This window comes from Rhodamnia argentea, chromosome 4 (genome assembly GCF_020921035.1).
Source record: "Rhodamnia argentea isolate NSW1041297 chromosome 4, ASM2092103v1, whole genome shotgun sequence".
NCBI classification, from domain to species: domain Eukaryota; kingdom Viridiplantae; phylum Streptophyta; class Magnoliopsida; order Myrtales; family Myrtaceae; genus Rhodamnia; species Rhodamnia argentea.
In genome coordinates this window covers 10403778-10418138 of record NC_063153.1, presented here as the reverse complement: position 1 = coordinate 10418138, position 14361 = coordinate 10403778, and the positions used below count along the sequence as shown (strand labels likewise).

The window sequence follows — 14361 nt, the reverse complement described above, 5'->3', positions numbered from 1 at the left end:
GGACGTAACTCCGATTGAAAAAAAAAATTAAGGACGCAAAATTTGGTTACCCGAATAATATGAGCCAAGCTTCCTGTACATAAATATCGGGTCGTGTTTCGTCAAACAAGCTCAAACTCAAAACATAGTCTAATAGGATTATTGACAAACTCACATACATGAATAGCCAAGTTAGTGTACTTGGAGAGCACATCCAAATATGTCTAGACTTCGATAAGCACGCACAATACGATGAGCACACTGCGATGATTTCTCATGAAGTTATATAATTACATAGAAATTAGACATGCTAATTCCTATTAAGCCCCTATAGAAACTTGATGGCAGACGTAAGTTGGGAGGTGATTACTGTTTCTTAGGCGTGGCCATAAAAGTGCCATGAAATCCATATGGCACTCTCTGTGGCAACCTTATCTTCGCCACCGGTTCCCCTTCGAAATCCTTCACATCGATTATGTGAACCTGCATGCACATACCGGGTTCAACATGTTGATAAATGGAACGCACCTTATTCCTCATCGAAGCTCCGCGGTCACTGGTGATGTAGATCTATGCTTTTAGGGACGAGCCAAGAGAAAGTGCAATAGATAAGAACTTACTTGAGTCTCATCGGACACTTCATTGTGAACAAAAGTCGCGATCCAACCACCGTCTTCACCATCTCCTTCGACACTACCATCTTTAGCGACGAACACACTTCCGCTACAATAGTTACTCTCTCCAAACTTGTGATATTCAACCTTTACTGCCTGTTCATTCTCTCCCTCCTGGTCCAAGCATAACGAATAGTGCTTAAAGAGATGTGCAAAGTTAATATTGGGTCAATAGGGTATTGACCCGTGATTCATGACCTTAGTGAAAAGGAGCATTTGGCATTTAGGTGGTGTTAATAAGAAATATGTCCAAACTTTTCCAATGATTTTCATTCCTGCCTTAAATTACTTAGATTTGTAGCTCCTAATAACGTTAGGAGCTTATGCTGTAGTTATCCTCGCAGAATTGTTTTGTTTCGTGTCACAATAATCTTGCATATCTTATCTTTTCCGGTGTTGCCACGCAGATGAAGGAAAATTTTCTCATCGCTAGCTTATTCTAGCAGAAGCCTAAGAATATTACGCGATGAACATAGCACGATTCGAAAAATAAAGAGAGTGGTATATGGATAGTAGAGAGATGTAACAATTCATACCGTAGATGGCTCAACCTGCGGTTCGTCCAAGTATAATTTGGCCAGACTTCCATACATAGCTAACTCTGTGATTTAAAAAAAAAAGGATGAAAATTCAGTAATGACAACATATATTGTTCACAATATTAATCGTAAACACTAGAAATTTCACTTGATAAATCCATCATTATTCGTTACCACAGCTAGAACTTGCCGCCGAATCGATGACTTGAGCGAAGCCGAATTTGTTCTTCAATCCTGTGAAATTCTCATTGATGAATGGAAAATCCATGGAGGAGTGAGAACCACTGAGATTTCTCTCCTTGACATCTCCACTTTCCATGTTCAATCTCCACTCATGCACAGAATGGAAAAGAAAACCTTCTTCTTCATTGCCATTTTCTCTATTTTTCGGAGGCAATTTGTATCCTCGCGAGTACCAATCAGACTTGCTTTCACCCCAATCTGGACCTGGGAATATGGATGTCAGGGCCCGACAAGCCCTCACCACGACCTGTTTTTTCTTAGTTAATTTGTGAGAAAGTATAGGAAATGATGGATTATGACGTGAAGAAGTCAATTGTTACCTCATCTCCATCCTCACATGTGTTGAGGATATGAAATGTGCTGCACGTTTCTACTTCGAACCACCGGACAGAACCGGCATCCCCGTATCGTGGCATTACTCCGAACCTCGATTTTTTCTCTTTGTCGTACTTCAACAATCTATTTTGCAAGAATAACCGACACAATTTTGAGGAACTTGTCGGTCTTAGCATGAACAACTAATCATTTGTGAACGCTATTTCTCAATGAGATGTACACTTACTGGCCTCCCTTGGCGAGTCTTGATATGTCCACTGAAAGAGATTGATCCACTATGATATTGTACCTGAACGAGGAAAACATGATTTAATCTAGAATTCGCGTGTCGGGAAATAATTATGATAATAACATCGATACCGGGAGAGATAATAGATTGGTAAAAGAACCTTTGTGTGACCCCGATCTCGTGGCTGAAGACACCTTTGTCCAATTCGACATCAACCTTGTGACGAAGCTCCTTTCCATCAGCTGAAAACAGGTCAAATTAGGAAACACGTTCATGCAAACACGTAACACCAATTGTTTTACAACTTTCAAGTGACTAAGAAGAGAAGAAATATTACCAGACACCACTCCTACCACAAGGAAAGGTTTCTTGATATCAATCCCCATTATCACAAGTTCGCCACTCCCCGGAGCTCTCTGTTCAATACGTATAATTTCGGAAAACAAACCTCAAAAAAGATCCATCAGTACTATAAAGATGTACGATTCAATAACATATTGAGGTAAAACATTTATGTAGCAAAGGACCTTTGGGTGGCTAGTGCAAGCTCGATCCCAATCTCCATTGAAGTCCCAAACACCGAGCGTTTCTAGGGTCTGTGAATTGATCTCGTGAGGCAAGTAGTTTTCCGATATGGCATATAGCTTCCCCAAGTACTCGAACACACTTGTGTTGCACAAGAACTTGTTATCAGCGTTGAGTCTAATCTGTTGAAGCACCGAATCTTAAATTTTTCAGGTCCTTAAACACTTCAGTTCCCTTCGCAAATCAAAATATTGTGTATGATTTTGTTTAAATCAACATAACTTATCTTATATAATAAATTCACAAAAAAAGGGTAAAAGACAAACTAACTTAACTTCTTCTTCTTTTATTCTCCGATCAGAAAAAGAAAACTTAGTTTTTCTTATTTAATAATTTCATAAAGTAACAGGAAGAGAGAAATTCTAGGGCTTTCATTTGTTTGTTGGTTATTTCGGATCTCTTATACCTTACCAATTATATCACAATCATGCTTTAGATAGAATGTTGTTAGGTCCCTCCTCAATTAGAAAAATTAAAAAATGATGAGACTCAGACGGGAGAAAAAAAACAAAATGCTTCGCATTGAAGGGTGTTGTGAGCAAGCTATTTGAGTGAAAAATCGAGAGTGAAGTCGAGAGAAAATCGTGAGACAGAAGAAAAAAAACATGAGAGTGAGGCCGGTGCTTATCGAAACATTCGTGCAACCTCGCTCGATGTGATCTGACCACACTTTTTTATGTATTATGCTCCGTTCATTTCACAGAAAATGTGATGCTTTTGAAAAATATTTTTTGGAAAGTCTATATTTTTCGGTGTTTGGTTAAAACCTGAAAATGAATTGTAAAATATTTTCTGTCGTTTGTAAGGAAAACATTTTCTGTCATTTGATATTCTGTGTGGTTGTCTAGTCGCAAATTGCTGATGTAGATCTAGCCGCCTTATGGCATGGCTGACGGTAACGTAAAGTTTTTGTAATTTAAAAATATCTGAATTTTTAAATAATTTTTTTTTATTTTCTAATGTTTTAATTTTTTTTGCTTTTTCTCTTTTATTTCTTCCCTTGCCAAGGGCGAGGCCAAGCCTCTCCTATGGCTAGTCGTTGGCCATCTTTGCGGCTGGCAAACCGGCAGAGGAAGAAATAAATTAAAAGAAAAGTAAAAAGGAAAAGAACAGAAAATAATAAATTAAAAATAAAATAAAACCTCAAAAATAAAATTAAAAAGAGAAAAGAAAAAAGAAAATATACAAAAAGAAAATCAAGGTGAAGTTGTGTAGGGAGTAAAAAGAATGAAAAATAATTCTCTTTTTCCACTTTGGAATGTGTTTTTTCCGTTGCTGGAAAATGTTTTCTTTGACTAGTTTACTTTCTGTGAAACGAATGCTAGAAAACTCAACAAATATTTTTCTAAAAGTAATTTTCGACGAAAGGGACTGAGCCTTACTATATTGCACTTTTTCCAGATTGGGTTTTCCACGTCAACTCTTTTCTTATGTGCTCCAGTTGTGAATTATCTAGTTGACTATACTACTGTAGTGCTCGTCGTGCTCGTTTGTTCACACGAAGAGGGGACAAGCGAGCGAGTCAAATAATTAAATCCTTGTTGACTACGTAACAAGATGAACTCATCAATAGAACCCCAAAAGGCATCTAAAATGTCTCGAGCGATTGCGGATTGATCAAATCGTAGGCTAATCACATAGATAAAATGGGCGTAGCAATGAGCATCTCGCGAAATTTACCTTATTCAGAGAGAACGCAGCTATGACAGCTAGTGGATCTCCTTCAATGGCAGGGATGAAGGAGGGTTTGTTTCTTTGCTTCTCAAGCTTGAATGTCTCAGACTCGACGTACCTGTTCTTGTAGGAGATGCTCCAATCTGAATCACCAGCCTTTTTGAAGAACAATGCATGAAGCATTCCTTCTCCTTCAACCCATGTTTCATTCGTTAGTCCTAGTGGCGACACTGCGGCTTGTAGACATCCAAATTGAGGATTTGGACCTGAAATTGAGGAAATATGTTAATCAAGTTTGATATAACGAAAATTGCCATCCACTCGTTTTTTCCAATTAAGAAGATGAATGAGCATATGCTCTTGCATATGACAATTGTTGTAATATATCGCGGAAGCTAACCCAGATCTTGCAAATAAATCAATGCGAAAAAGCCCAGAGAAATAACGATGAACAATAAAGGACACCAGAGATTACGTGGTTCGGTCCGAATATCGGTACCTACATCCACGGGAGAGCCAGCAAGAATAATCCACTATAATCGGAGAATCGGAATTACAATCGCTCAATACGCTCGTGTTTTCCGCACCTAGATTATACCCAAACCCAAAGTGTTCACAAATAAACAACTTAATTGGATATAGTAAAACTCACGAAGCACAAATCCCTTTGCGGTCGAAACCCTTCGTACAGCCTGAAACCAAGAACACGCAGAGTTCTTGGTTCTCTCTTCTTCTTCTGCGTACGAAGGCTACTGTGCGGCGTCCTTCCTTTTTCTTGATTTGCACGGCTTCTGCAGGTTTCACAAAAGGGAGTAGCAAACCCTTCCTTTTTTTTTGCCTTTTATTCCTTTCATCCACCCACGCTGGACCCACAATCTTTCTACTTGCACGCATAAAGAAAGAAAGAGCACTATCTTTCTTTATGCTACTAAAAGATATCCAAGACCATTTGACTTGGTCAAATCTTCTTGAAACACCAAATAGAGATAAGCCCATTCAACAGAAAATACAAGATCTTGAGGTGCAACGAATCATGGATATTTATCCAAATTGCTGAAAAAACTCGGGACATAATTAACAATTCTCCACCTTGGCTCGATGTTTGAAGCCAACTCACAATGCTCATTATCCATGCTGCTCTCCCAACGCCCCCCCATGGGCGCTCACTCTCTACGGACGCCAATAGTGCTTAAGCAAAGCTTGAGCTTCGCCAAAGGAACAGGCTTAGTCATCATGTCTCCAGGGTTTTCATTTGTCGCTATCTTTTTGACAATAACTTTACCCTTCGCTAAGACATCTCGGATGAAGTGGTACCTGATACCGATATGTTTTGTCCGCTCGTGATAAACTGGATTATATGCCGGATAAATCGCACCTTGGTTATCACAGTGTATATCAACACTTTTCTGTTCTAACCCAAAATCCAAGAGCAAACCTTGTAACTAGATCGCCTCTTTCGCTACAAAGGTTAGTGCCATGTACTCCACCTCGCTCGACGACAAGGCCACGTGGTCCCGTAAGGACGCCTTCCAACTAAGCGCACCACCTGCAAGCGTAAACACGTATCCTGCTAAAGACCCGCACTCATCCAAGTCACCCGCATGATCGGAATCCACATATCCCGTGGTCTCACTACCATTACTGTCCCTCCGGTATACTATACCAACGTCTGCTGTCCCCTTCAAATATCCGAGGATCCATTTCACAGCTTCCCAATGAGTTTTACCTGGACGCTTCATATAACGACTAACTACACCGACAGCTTGTGAAATATCGGGCCGAGTGCATACCATAGCATACATAATACTACCCACAGCACTAGAATAAGGAACACGAGACATATGTTCCTCTTCCTCCTCGATCTGCGGCGATAACTTAACCGAAAGTTTAAAGTGCTTCGCTAATGGTGTACTCACAGATTTATCTGTTTGCATATTAAAACGTGCAACAATTTTCTCAATATATTTCTTTTGAGACAAACGTAATAATCCTGCAATCCTGTCACGCAAAATCTCCATACCCAATATTTTCTTCGTAGCACCTAAATCTTTCATCTCAAACTCAGCACTCAACTGCCTCTTTAGCACATCAATATCGGACATATTTTTCGCTGCTATCAACATATCATCAACATATAATAGCAGATATATCAAAGACCCGTCCTCCAATCTCCCGAAATAAACACGGCTATCCATCCGACTCTTTGAATAATCCCGACTAGCCATGAAAGCGTCAAACCGCTTATACCACCGCCTAGGAGACTGTTTCAGCCCATATAAAGATTTTTTTAATAAGCAAACATGATCTTCCTTACCCGGAATAGCAAATCCCTCTGGCTGCCTCATGTAAATCTGCTCCTCCAACTCACCGTGAAGAAACGCCGTTTTCACATCAAGCTGCTCCAACTCGAGATCCTATGCAGCAACTAAGGCAAGTAAAACACGAATAGAAGTATGCCTTACCACAGGAGAAAACACTTCATTATAGTCAATGCCCTCTCGCTGGGTATACCCCTTCGCAACAAGCCTCGCATTGTACCTTGCTGCCTTGACACCGGGAATGCCCTCTTTCCGTTTATAGACCCATTTACTTCCGACAATCTTCCGGCTCTTGGGTACTTTAACTAACTCCCATGTCTGATTTCGATGGAGTGATTCCATCTCTTCACTCATACCTCCTAGCCATTGCGACGACTCGGAACTAGCCATCGCCTCAGAGTAAGACGAAGGTTCATTTGTCTCCACCTCGTCACCTACGGTCAAAGCATACGTAATATATGTATAACCATAACGTACCGGTGGTTTAATTTGTCTTCTTTGTCAGTCTGCGGCTATACTATGCTGCGACTGTATTGGTTGTTCATTATCACCGTCTTCGGAAGCTGCGGCCTCATCTGCGGTATCAACATCTATTACCTCCGAGGTCTCCGAAGTCTCCACCTGAAGCTCCACCTCACTACTAACACCATGATCTGTCCGCCCTGCTGGTTGTGTCTCGGAACTCCTCTGTTGAAGCATTGCGGTCTCGTCGAAGATCACATCTCTGCTGATTAGAAAACCGGGTGATGCGGGATCGGTGCACCACAGCCGGTAGCCTTTCACCCCATGTGCATAACCCAAAAATATGCACTTCTTCGACCTCGGCTCAAGCTTACCATCACTCGCATGAGCATACGCGGGACATCCGAATATTCGTAATCCGGAGTAATCAACGGGTTTCCCCGACCATACTTCCTCCGGAGTCTTCCACTCGATAGCAGATGATGGAGATCTATTAATCGGGTAACATGCCATATTCACCGCTTCAGCCCAAAATTCCTTGCCTATTCGAGCATGCGAAAGCATGCTCCGAGCCCGTTCAAGTAAAGTTACGTTCTTCCGTTACGCCACGCCATTCTGCTGTGGTGTCCCAGTGCTTGTGCGGTGTCTCACAATGCCTTCTCTCTCGCGAAACTCGGTAAAATCTTTACCACAGAACTCCATGCCGTTATCGGTTCTCGGGCACTTGATCCGTTTATCCGATCGCTTCTTAATCAATGCCTTAAATTTCTTGAACCGATCAAACACATCAGATTTGTGCTTTAGAAAGTATACCCATACCTTCCTGGAATAATCGTCGATAAATGTCAGCATATAACGAGCACCTCCTTTCGAAGGAACCGGAGACGGGCCCCAGGCGTCCGAATGAATATATTCTACCGGTTGCTTGGTCGAATGAATACCTGTAGCAAACTTAATCCTGCGCTGCTTCCCAAAGATGCAATGCTCACATAAGTCTAACTTACTTGTCTTCTGACCCTTTAACAACCCTCTATCACTCAGCATCGTCATACCTGCCTCACTCATGTGCCCTAGACGCATATGCCATAAACGAGTTAAATCAGAATCCGACTCACCCGATGAAACCGCAGCAGCTCCTGTCACGGTCTCTCCCAGTAGATGATAGAGAGAACTCACTTTCTTCCCTTTCATTACCGTCATAGCACCTCGAGAGATCTTCAGCACTCCACCTTCAGCGGTGTACTTACACCCGATATCATCGAGTGTCCCCGGAGAAATAAGGTTCTTCTTGAGCTCCGGTACATGCCTCACGTTTGTCAATGTGCGCACCACACCATCGTGCATCCGAATCCGAACTGTCCCTATCCCCACAACCTTGCAGGCTGCGTTATTCCCCAACAGAACTCTACCACCATCTGCGATCCGGTAAGTAGTAAACCAGTTCTTATGAGGCGTCATATGATAAGAACACCCCGAATCTAGCACCCATTCATCTCCCGATGAACTTGCAGTCACACACAAGACAGCCTCTGCATCACTAGTGCTCTCTTCAAGAACGTTCGCCACACTGGTTGTGGCTTTCTGCTTATCACCTCTATTTCTTAACTTGGGACAATCTCTCCTGATGTGCCCCTCCTCGTGACACTCAAAGCACCTCACGCGTCCCTTGGACTTTCTATGGCGTAACTTAGATCTGCTTTTACCTCTGCTGCTACTGGACCCTCGTTGTTGTTCTCTACCCCGAATCACTAGTCCTCGCGCTACATCCTGCGCTAGACTATCATCTCGCAACTTTCTCTGCCACTCTTTAGAAAATAAGGCGGACTTTACCTCTTTCGAGGTAATCGTAGTACGCCCCTGTAATGCTGAATCGATAAAATACTCCCATGACTCTGGTAGGGAAGCTAACAACATCATGCCCCGCTCTTCATCATCAAGTGTCTTACCGACATTCTTCAAATCCATCATGAGTTTATTAAATTCATCTAGATGAGTTCTGATAGACGTACCTTCGATATATCCGAACTGGAACATCCTCTTCAACATGTATAAGCGATTGTTCAAACCCTTCGTTACATAGAGTGCGTGAAGTTTTGCCCACAATGCTGCGGTATCCTTCTCCTCACCAACCTCTATTAACACTTCATCCGATAAATTCAACAGGATTAAACTTCTAGCTTTTCTCATTACCACATCCTTTTCAAGATCTCTCATCGTTTCGGGCAACTCAGCCTTACCCTCCAATGCTTCTGCTAAACCTTGGGTTGTCAATAACGCCTCCATCTTGAGGCTCCATAACCCAAAGTTGTTCCTCCCGTTAAACTTCTCAATTTCAGCTTTCACTCCAGACATAATTGCAATCACAGAATATCCAGATAATAATCGGACAAGCAAAAGCCCCAAATCACAATCTAGAATATCCGAACCTGGCGCTACGATACCAATTGTTGTAATATAACGCGGAAGCTAACCCAGATCTTGCAAATAAATCAATGCGAAAAAGCCCGGAGAAATAACGATGAACAATAAAGGACACCGGAGATTACGTGGTTCGGTCTGAATATCGGTACCTACATCCACGGGAGAGCCAGCAAGAATAATCCACTATAATCGGAGAATCGGAATTACAATCGCTCAATACGCTCGTGTTTTCCGCACCTAGATTATACCCAAACCCAAAGTGTTCACAAATAAACAACTTAATTGGATATAGTAAAACTCACGAAGCACAAATCCCTTTGCGGTCGAAACCCTTCGTACAGCCTGAAACCAAGAACACGCAGAGTTCTTGGTTCTCTCTTCTTCTTCTGCGTACGAAGGCTACTGTGCGGCGTCCTTCCTTTTTCTTGATTTGCACGGCTTCTGCAGGTTTCACAAAAGGGAGTAGCAAACCCTTCCTTTTTTTTTGCCTTTTATTCCTTTCATCCACCCACGCTGGACCCACAATCTTTCTACTTGCACGCATAAAGAAAGAAAGAGCACTATCTTTCTTTATGCTACTAAAAGATATCCAAGACCATTTGACTTGGTCAAATCTTCTTGAAACACCAAATAGAGATAAGCCCATTCAACAGAAAATACAAGATCTTGAGGTGCAACGAATCATGGATATTTATCCAAATTGCTGAAAAAACTCGGGACATAATTAACAACAATGATGTGCACAACTCGCATATTGCCCGAGACTTCGGTAACTATGCGACTCTTATCCGATGCCAAGATCTATATCTGACCTATGTTATTACAGCTGGTCGTGTTCTTAAAAGCCGACTCTGTGACACACAATATGCATCAAACACAATTACCTAAGATTTGAAAACCCATACATATGAAACTTAAATGTCACGAAAAAATTCAGACTAGATATGTACCATTTCTAACGAATACTCCTTCAGGGAAACCGGCTGGTAATTCCCCTTCCAAGCAAGCAACTTCAACAGCTTCTCCAATTTCTTGAACCGGTGCAAAGTTCTTCTGTTCAAGTCATCATTTCAGAAAATGTCAGACAAACATAAGTATATGTAGGACTTCCATATGCATCCTTATGTACTCATATGGAGTGCTAGAATGTTCTTCGGAGCACTATCTGCGGCCAAATTGGAATCCTGCTCGCACTCGTTTTAGACCTCAAAATCATTGTTTTAGGCGTAGTCCAAAGCACTTTTCTATTTTCATGTCATTTTTTACCATTAAATTTAGGCTTTTGTGTATTTTTCTGAATCTTTTTTTCATGTTTAAGGATATAGTTTGGTTTACGAGTGTCGCCTAGGGTTAGTGTCGAGTTCATTTGATATATTCTATGAATAAGGCGGCTTTCATTATACTTTACAAAGTATACGAAAGATATTTCTCTCTATTGTTGCCAGTGAGCGTGCGTGCCTGATTGAGTATTTGCCGATCAACGAATCCGGATTTACTTATTGGTTGCTGCGTTATATGGCGGTGTCATCCACCACGCCAAGATCGGTAAAAAAAAAAAAGTTCATTTTTAGCTTATCAGCATCAGAAAAAGTTGTTGATGACATAACTATAAAGTTTTCTGGATTTTACGTCACCTGGGCGACACACCGATCCTGAAGCTGGAAATTTTCAGATGGATCAAATGAGTTAAGAGAGGACCTCATTGCTAAGTACCTGAGATGGCGGATAAGGTTGATCCACAAACCGGTACAAGCCATCCACCAAGACATCCAACACAACCCCTGAAGCTTTCTTGACTGTGTTGGATACGTCGATCTTCTTCAATGGTAGTTGTCGCAGCAACTCCTTCCAAATAGGCTGCCCGTGCCAAATTTTCGGAATCGAAATCAAACCCTGTAATAATTCGAATGAACGCAGAGAAAAACGCATGCTCAAGTTCTCTTGTGCATGCCTCAAGGGGATCTGGATTTCGTCTAGCGTACCTTTAGAGCTGGGGAAATGGACTTTTTCAGGTGATCAAAGGTGGGAGAAATGGAGTGCCGGTTGGTGGATGCATTTACGCCCAAAGCGAAAGGAGAGACTGCCATTTTTTTTTGCTTCTCTTTGCCCAAGTTGACTGGTTTCGTGTCCATTATATAGACAACATGGGCATGTAACTACATCACTTCCAATGACGTCATTACTACTTTTGATGCATTTCATTTGTTACATATCTAACCTCACTAGATAATTTTCATTACATGATTCTACTTGCATTACTAGAGCATAACTTTCTCGAATCATAGTATGGTTTGAATAAGGTACACTGCCATCGTAAAGTTTTCTTACACAAGAATTCATGAGATGGAAACTCTCATCTGCCAATGGAATGTGTTCATTCGCTAAAAATTAAAAACTGTACACATGTCCAACACCAAACCCTGCTTATGCAATGGCGTTTACATAGTCGGGATAGTCATTTCTAATTTTGTATACTATATATACGTGCAGTTTTTTTTTTTTTTGTCTTGTGTCGAGCTAAAATAAAGTTAATCTCAAACAACGCTATCGATATGGCACATTCGCATCTTGTTTTCACGAGATCCTGTCTAGTTTTATACATATAGAAATTGATGAAAGGTTATTGAAGTAGTTAGTATTTTATCTCATCCCTATCTCGAACACATTGACTTGATCTCCAATCATGTGTAGCCTTTTATGTGCAAAAATATATTCCTTAAAATGAAGAACTATTATAATGATATAGTCGAGAGAATATGTGGAATTTTTTTTTACTGGATCATAAATGTAAAGAGAGAGAATAGCTCTTACATTGCCAACTAAGCAAAAATGGCTAAAACGTTGTGCCATATCTTAAGATTGCTCCATTTGCAAGAGCCACATAAAAGATTTATAGGAGCTCGATACACAAATATATGGCTAAGACATCAAGTGGAATACTCAAATATAACTTTGCATAAGTGATTACGATGTTAGACAGTGACAAAAGCTCTATACAATAAAGAACTGACCGATAAAAAACGACAAAGCCCTAGTTTCCCTCTATTGTCGTTGGAATATTCTTACAAGATAAATCCGTGAAGTCTTGCACATAGGAGACAAGGTGAAGCGAAAGCACCAGAAGTGCGCTTCGCTCCAAAGTGTTGTACCAGCAGACCAATCTGCAATTGCCTGACATTATTCTAATTGGCTTTTAGTGGAACTGATTTTTCTGTAAGAAAAGATGCACTCTCGTATAGACTTGCAGGCAGATTCGACATGATCCTGATAGAGCGAGGACAGGTTAGTCGAGAGGACGTAAGTATATGAAGGATCCGAAGGCCCGCATCTCATGTGAAGGTGGACACGCTGTCCTCGGGAAAATTGTCCGAAAGGTCCTATACTCCAATTCAATTTTAAATCCTTTAATTTTGTCAATTGAGTTTTAAACTTTTTCGTATTTTGCCAATTGAGTCAATCTAGTCAATTTTGGCCAACAATCACTGATGTTGATGCTCGCCGTCCTATGTGACATAATCGGCGCTGATGCGGATAATTTTTTGATATTTCAATATCTTTTTGCGAATTCTAAAGTTTGATCTTATGTATTTTTTCTTTTCTTTTTCCTCTTTTGTCTATTATTTCTCTCTCTTTTTTTCTTCCCTTCTTTCTCTAGTTGATTGCTGGGCCTCATGAAACGTAGGACGTGCCATATAGAACGGTTATAATATTTGTCAATGATTTCCAACTGAAATTGGCTAGGTGGGCGTAATTGCCAAAATATGAAAATGTTTAGGATTCGATTGATATGATTAAAAGATTTATGACTTAATTGACAAATTTTTTTGGATAATTTTTCGAAGCTTAGAGAGATGAAATTGTAGTTTCATAGTGGCCTGTCAGGGGAAACCTCAAAGTTTCCATTGCTAGAGCGCATGGCAATACTTCTGCTCTAAAATCAACTCTTGGCTAGAAATTGATTTTTCTACTTTCGGAGAGAAGTATTTTTTTTTTTTTTTACTTTTTCAAGTGCATGTAAAACTGCTTTTGGAGTAAAAAAATGTTCTAGAAATAGAAAAATGAAATTACGTAAGGAAACGAATTTTTGCTTCAGAAGCACTTCAGAAGCAGAAATTTTACTCCAAAAATGTTCTCATGCGCGCTGAACTAGATCTTTGGCTTTCCTGAAAGCTATCATCTCTTTTTCTTTTTCTTTTTAATTTTTTCATCTTTAATTAGTTTTATAGGTTATGGGTTTTGTTCGTGTCAATGCTGGCAGGTAAGGTGACAATTACGTTTAGCTCCCATTCGATAAAAATATATTCATTTCCTGCAATCCTATTCTTCTTATTGGACTCCGACCAAAAAAAAAAAAAATTTCTTCTTATTGGACGGTCAGATGAACGGTGGATATTAAATTAGCCCATAATAGTGCAGGACAATTGCATAATATACCCAGGACCATTATCTTAATAATTTTCAATTGTAACTTTGGCTCTTTCCTCATGGCAAACAAGAGCCACTCAAAACGAATAACGAGCCATTAAGTGAGAAGTTGGCAGTCTCAATGGAATTCCTTTCTTGTACTTGCTCGTGTTGTGACTAAGTAGTTTTATTGCAGATGCAAACAATTGGACATTATGGCGTGATTAGCTTTTTCATATGACTGACAAGATCACAACCCATGAGGTAATAAATGTAATGCAATTCATTTTCATGTGCGTTGATTACTAGTGTTGGAAACAGATTATTCTCATCTATACATATATTCATTTTTACTTGGTTCTCACCTACTTTATTTCCGAACAACCACTTTGCAATGCGATAAAAGTACGACGTGTTCTTCAAACAAGAAAATAGTCTTAGTCGCTCAATGATATATAATGTAGGAGATACACAATGTCGATGATAATATTGTTGAT

General features: G+C 40.4%; 1 protein-coding gene across 1 annotated transcript; it reads right to left on the bottom strand.

Annotated features, from left to right (window-relative positions):
- Positions 1-273: 273 nt before the first annotated feature.
- On the bottom strand, positions 274-11547 carry LOC115750062 (9-cis-epoxycarotenoid dioxygenase NCED4, chloroplastic-like). Its single transcript, XM_048278011.1, has 11 exons — positions 11443-11547; positions 11174-11317; positions 10411-10513; positions 4266-4525; positions 2528-2707; positions 2338-2416; positions 2161-2242; positions 1998-2060; positions 1756-1894; positions 600-767; positions 274-462 (listed from the first exon to the last, which is right to left on the bottom strand). Exons 1-11 carry the CDS (start codon positions 11545-11547, stop codon positions 346-348), a joined length of 1440 nt encoding a protein of 479 aa, XP_048133968.1. The 3' UTR covers positions 274-345.
- Positions 11548-14361: the final 2814 nt, after the last annotated feature.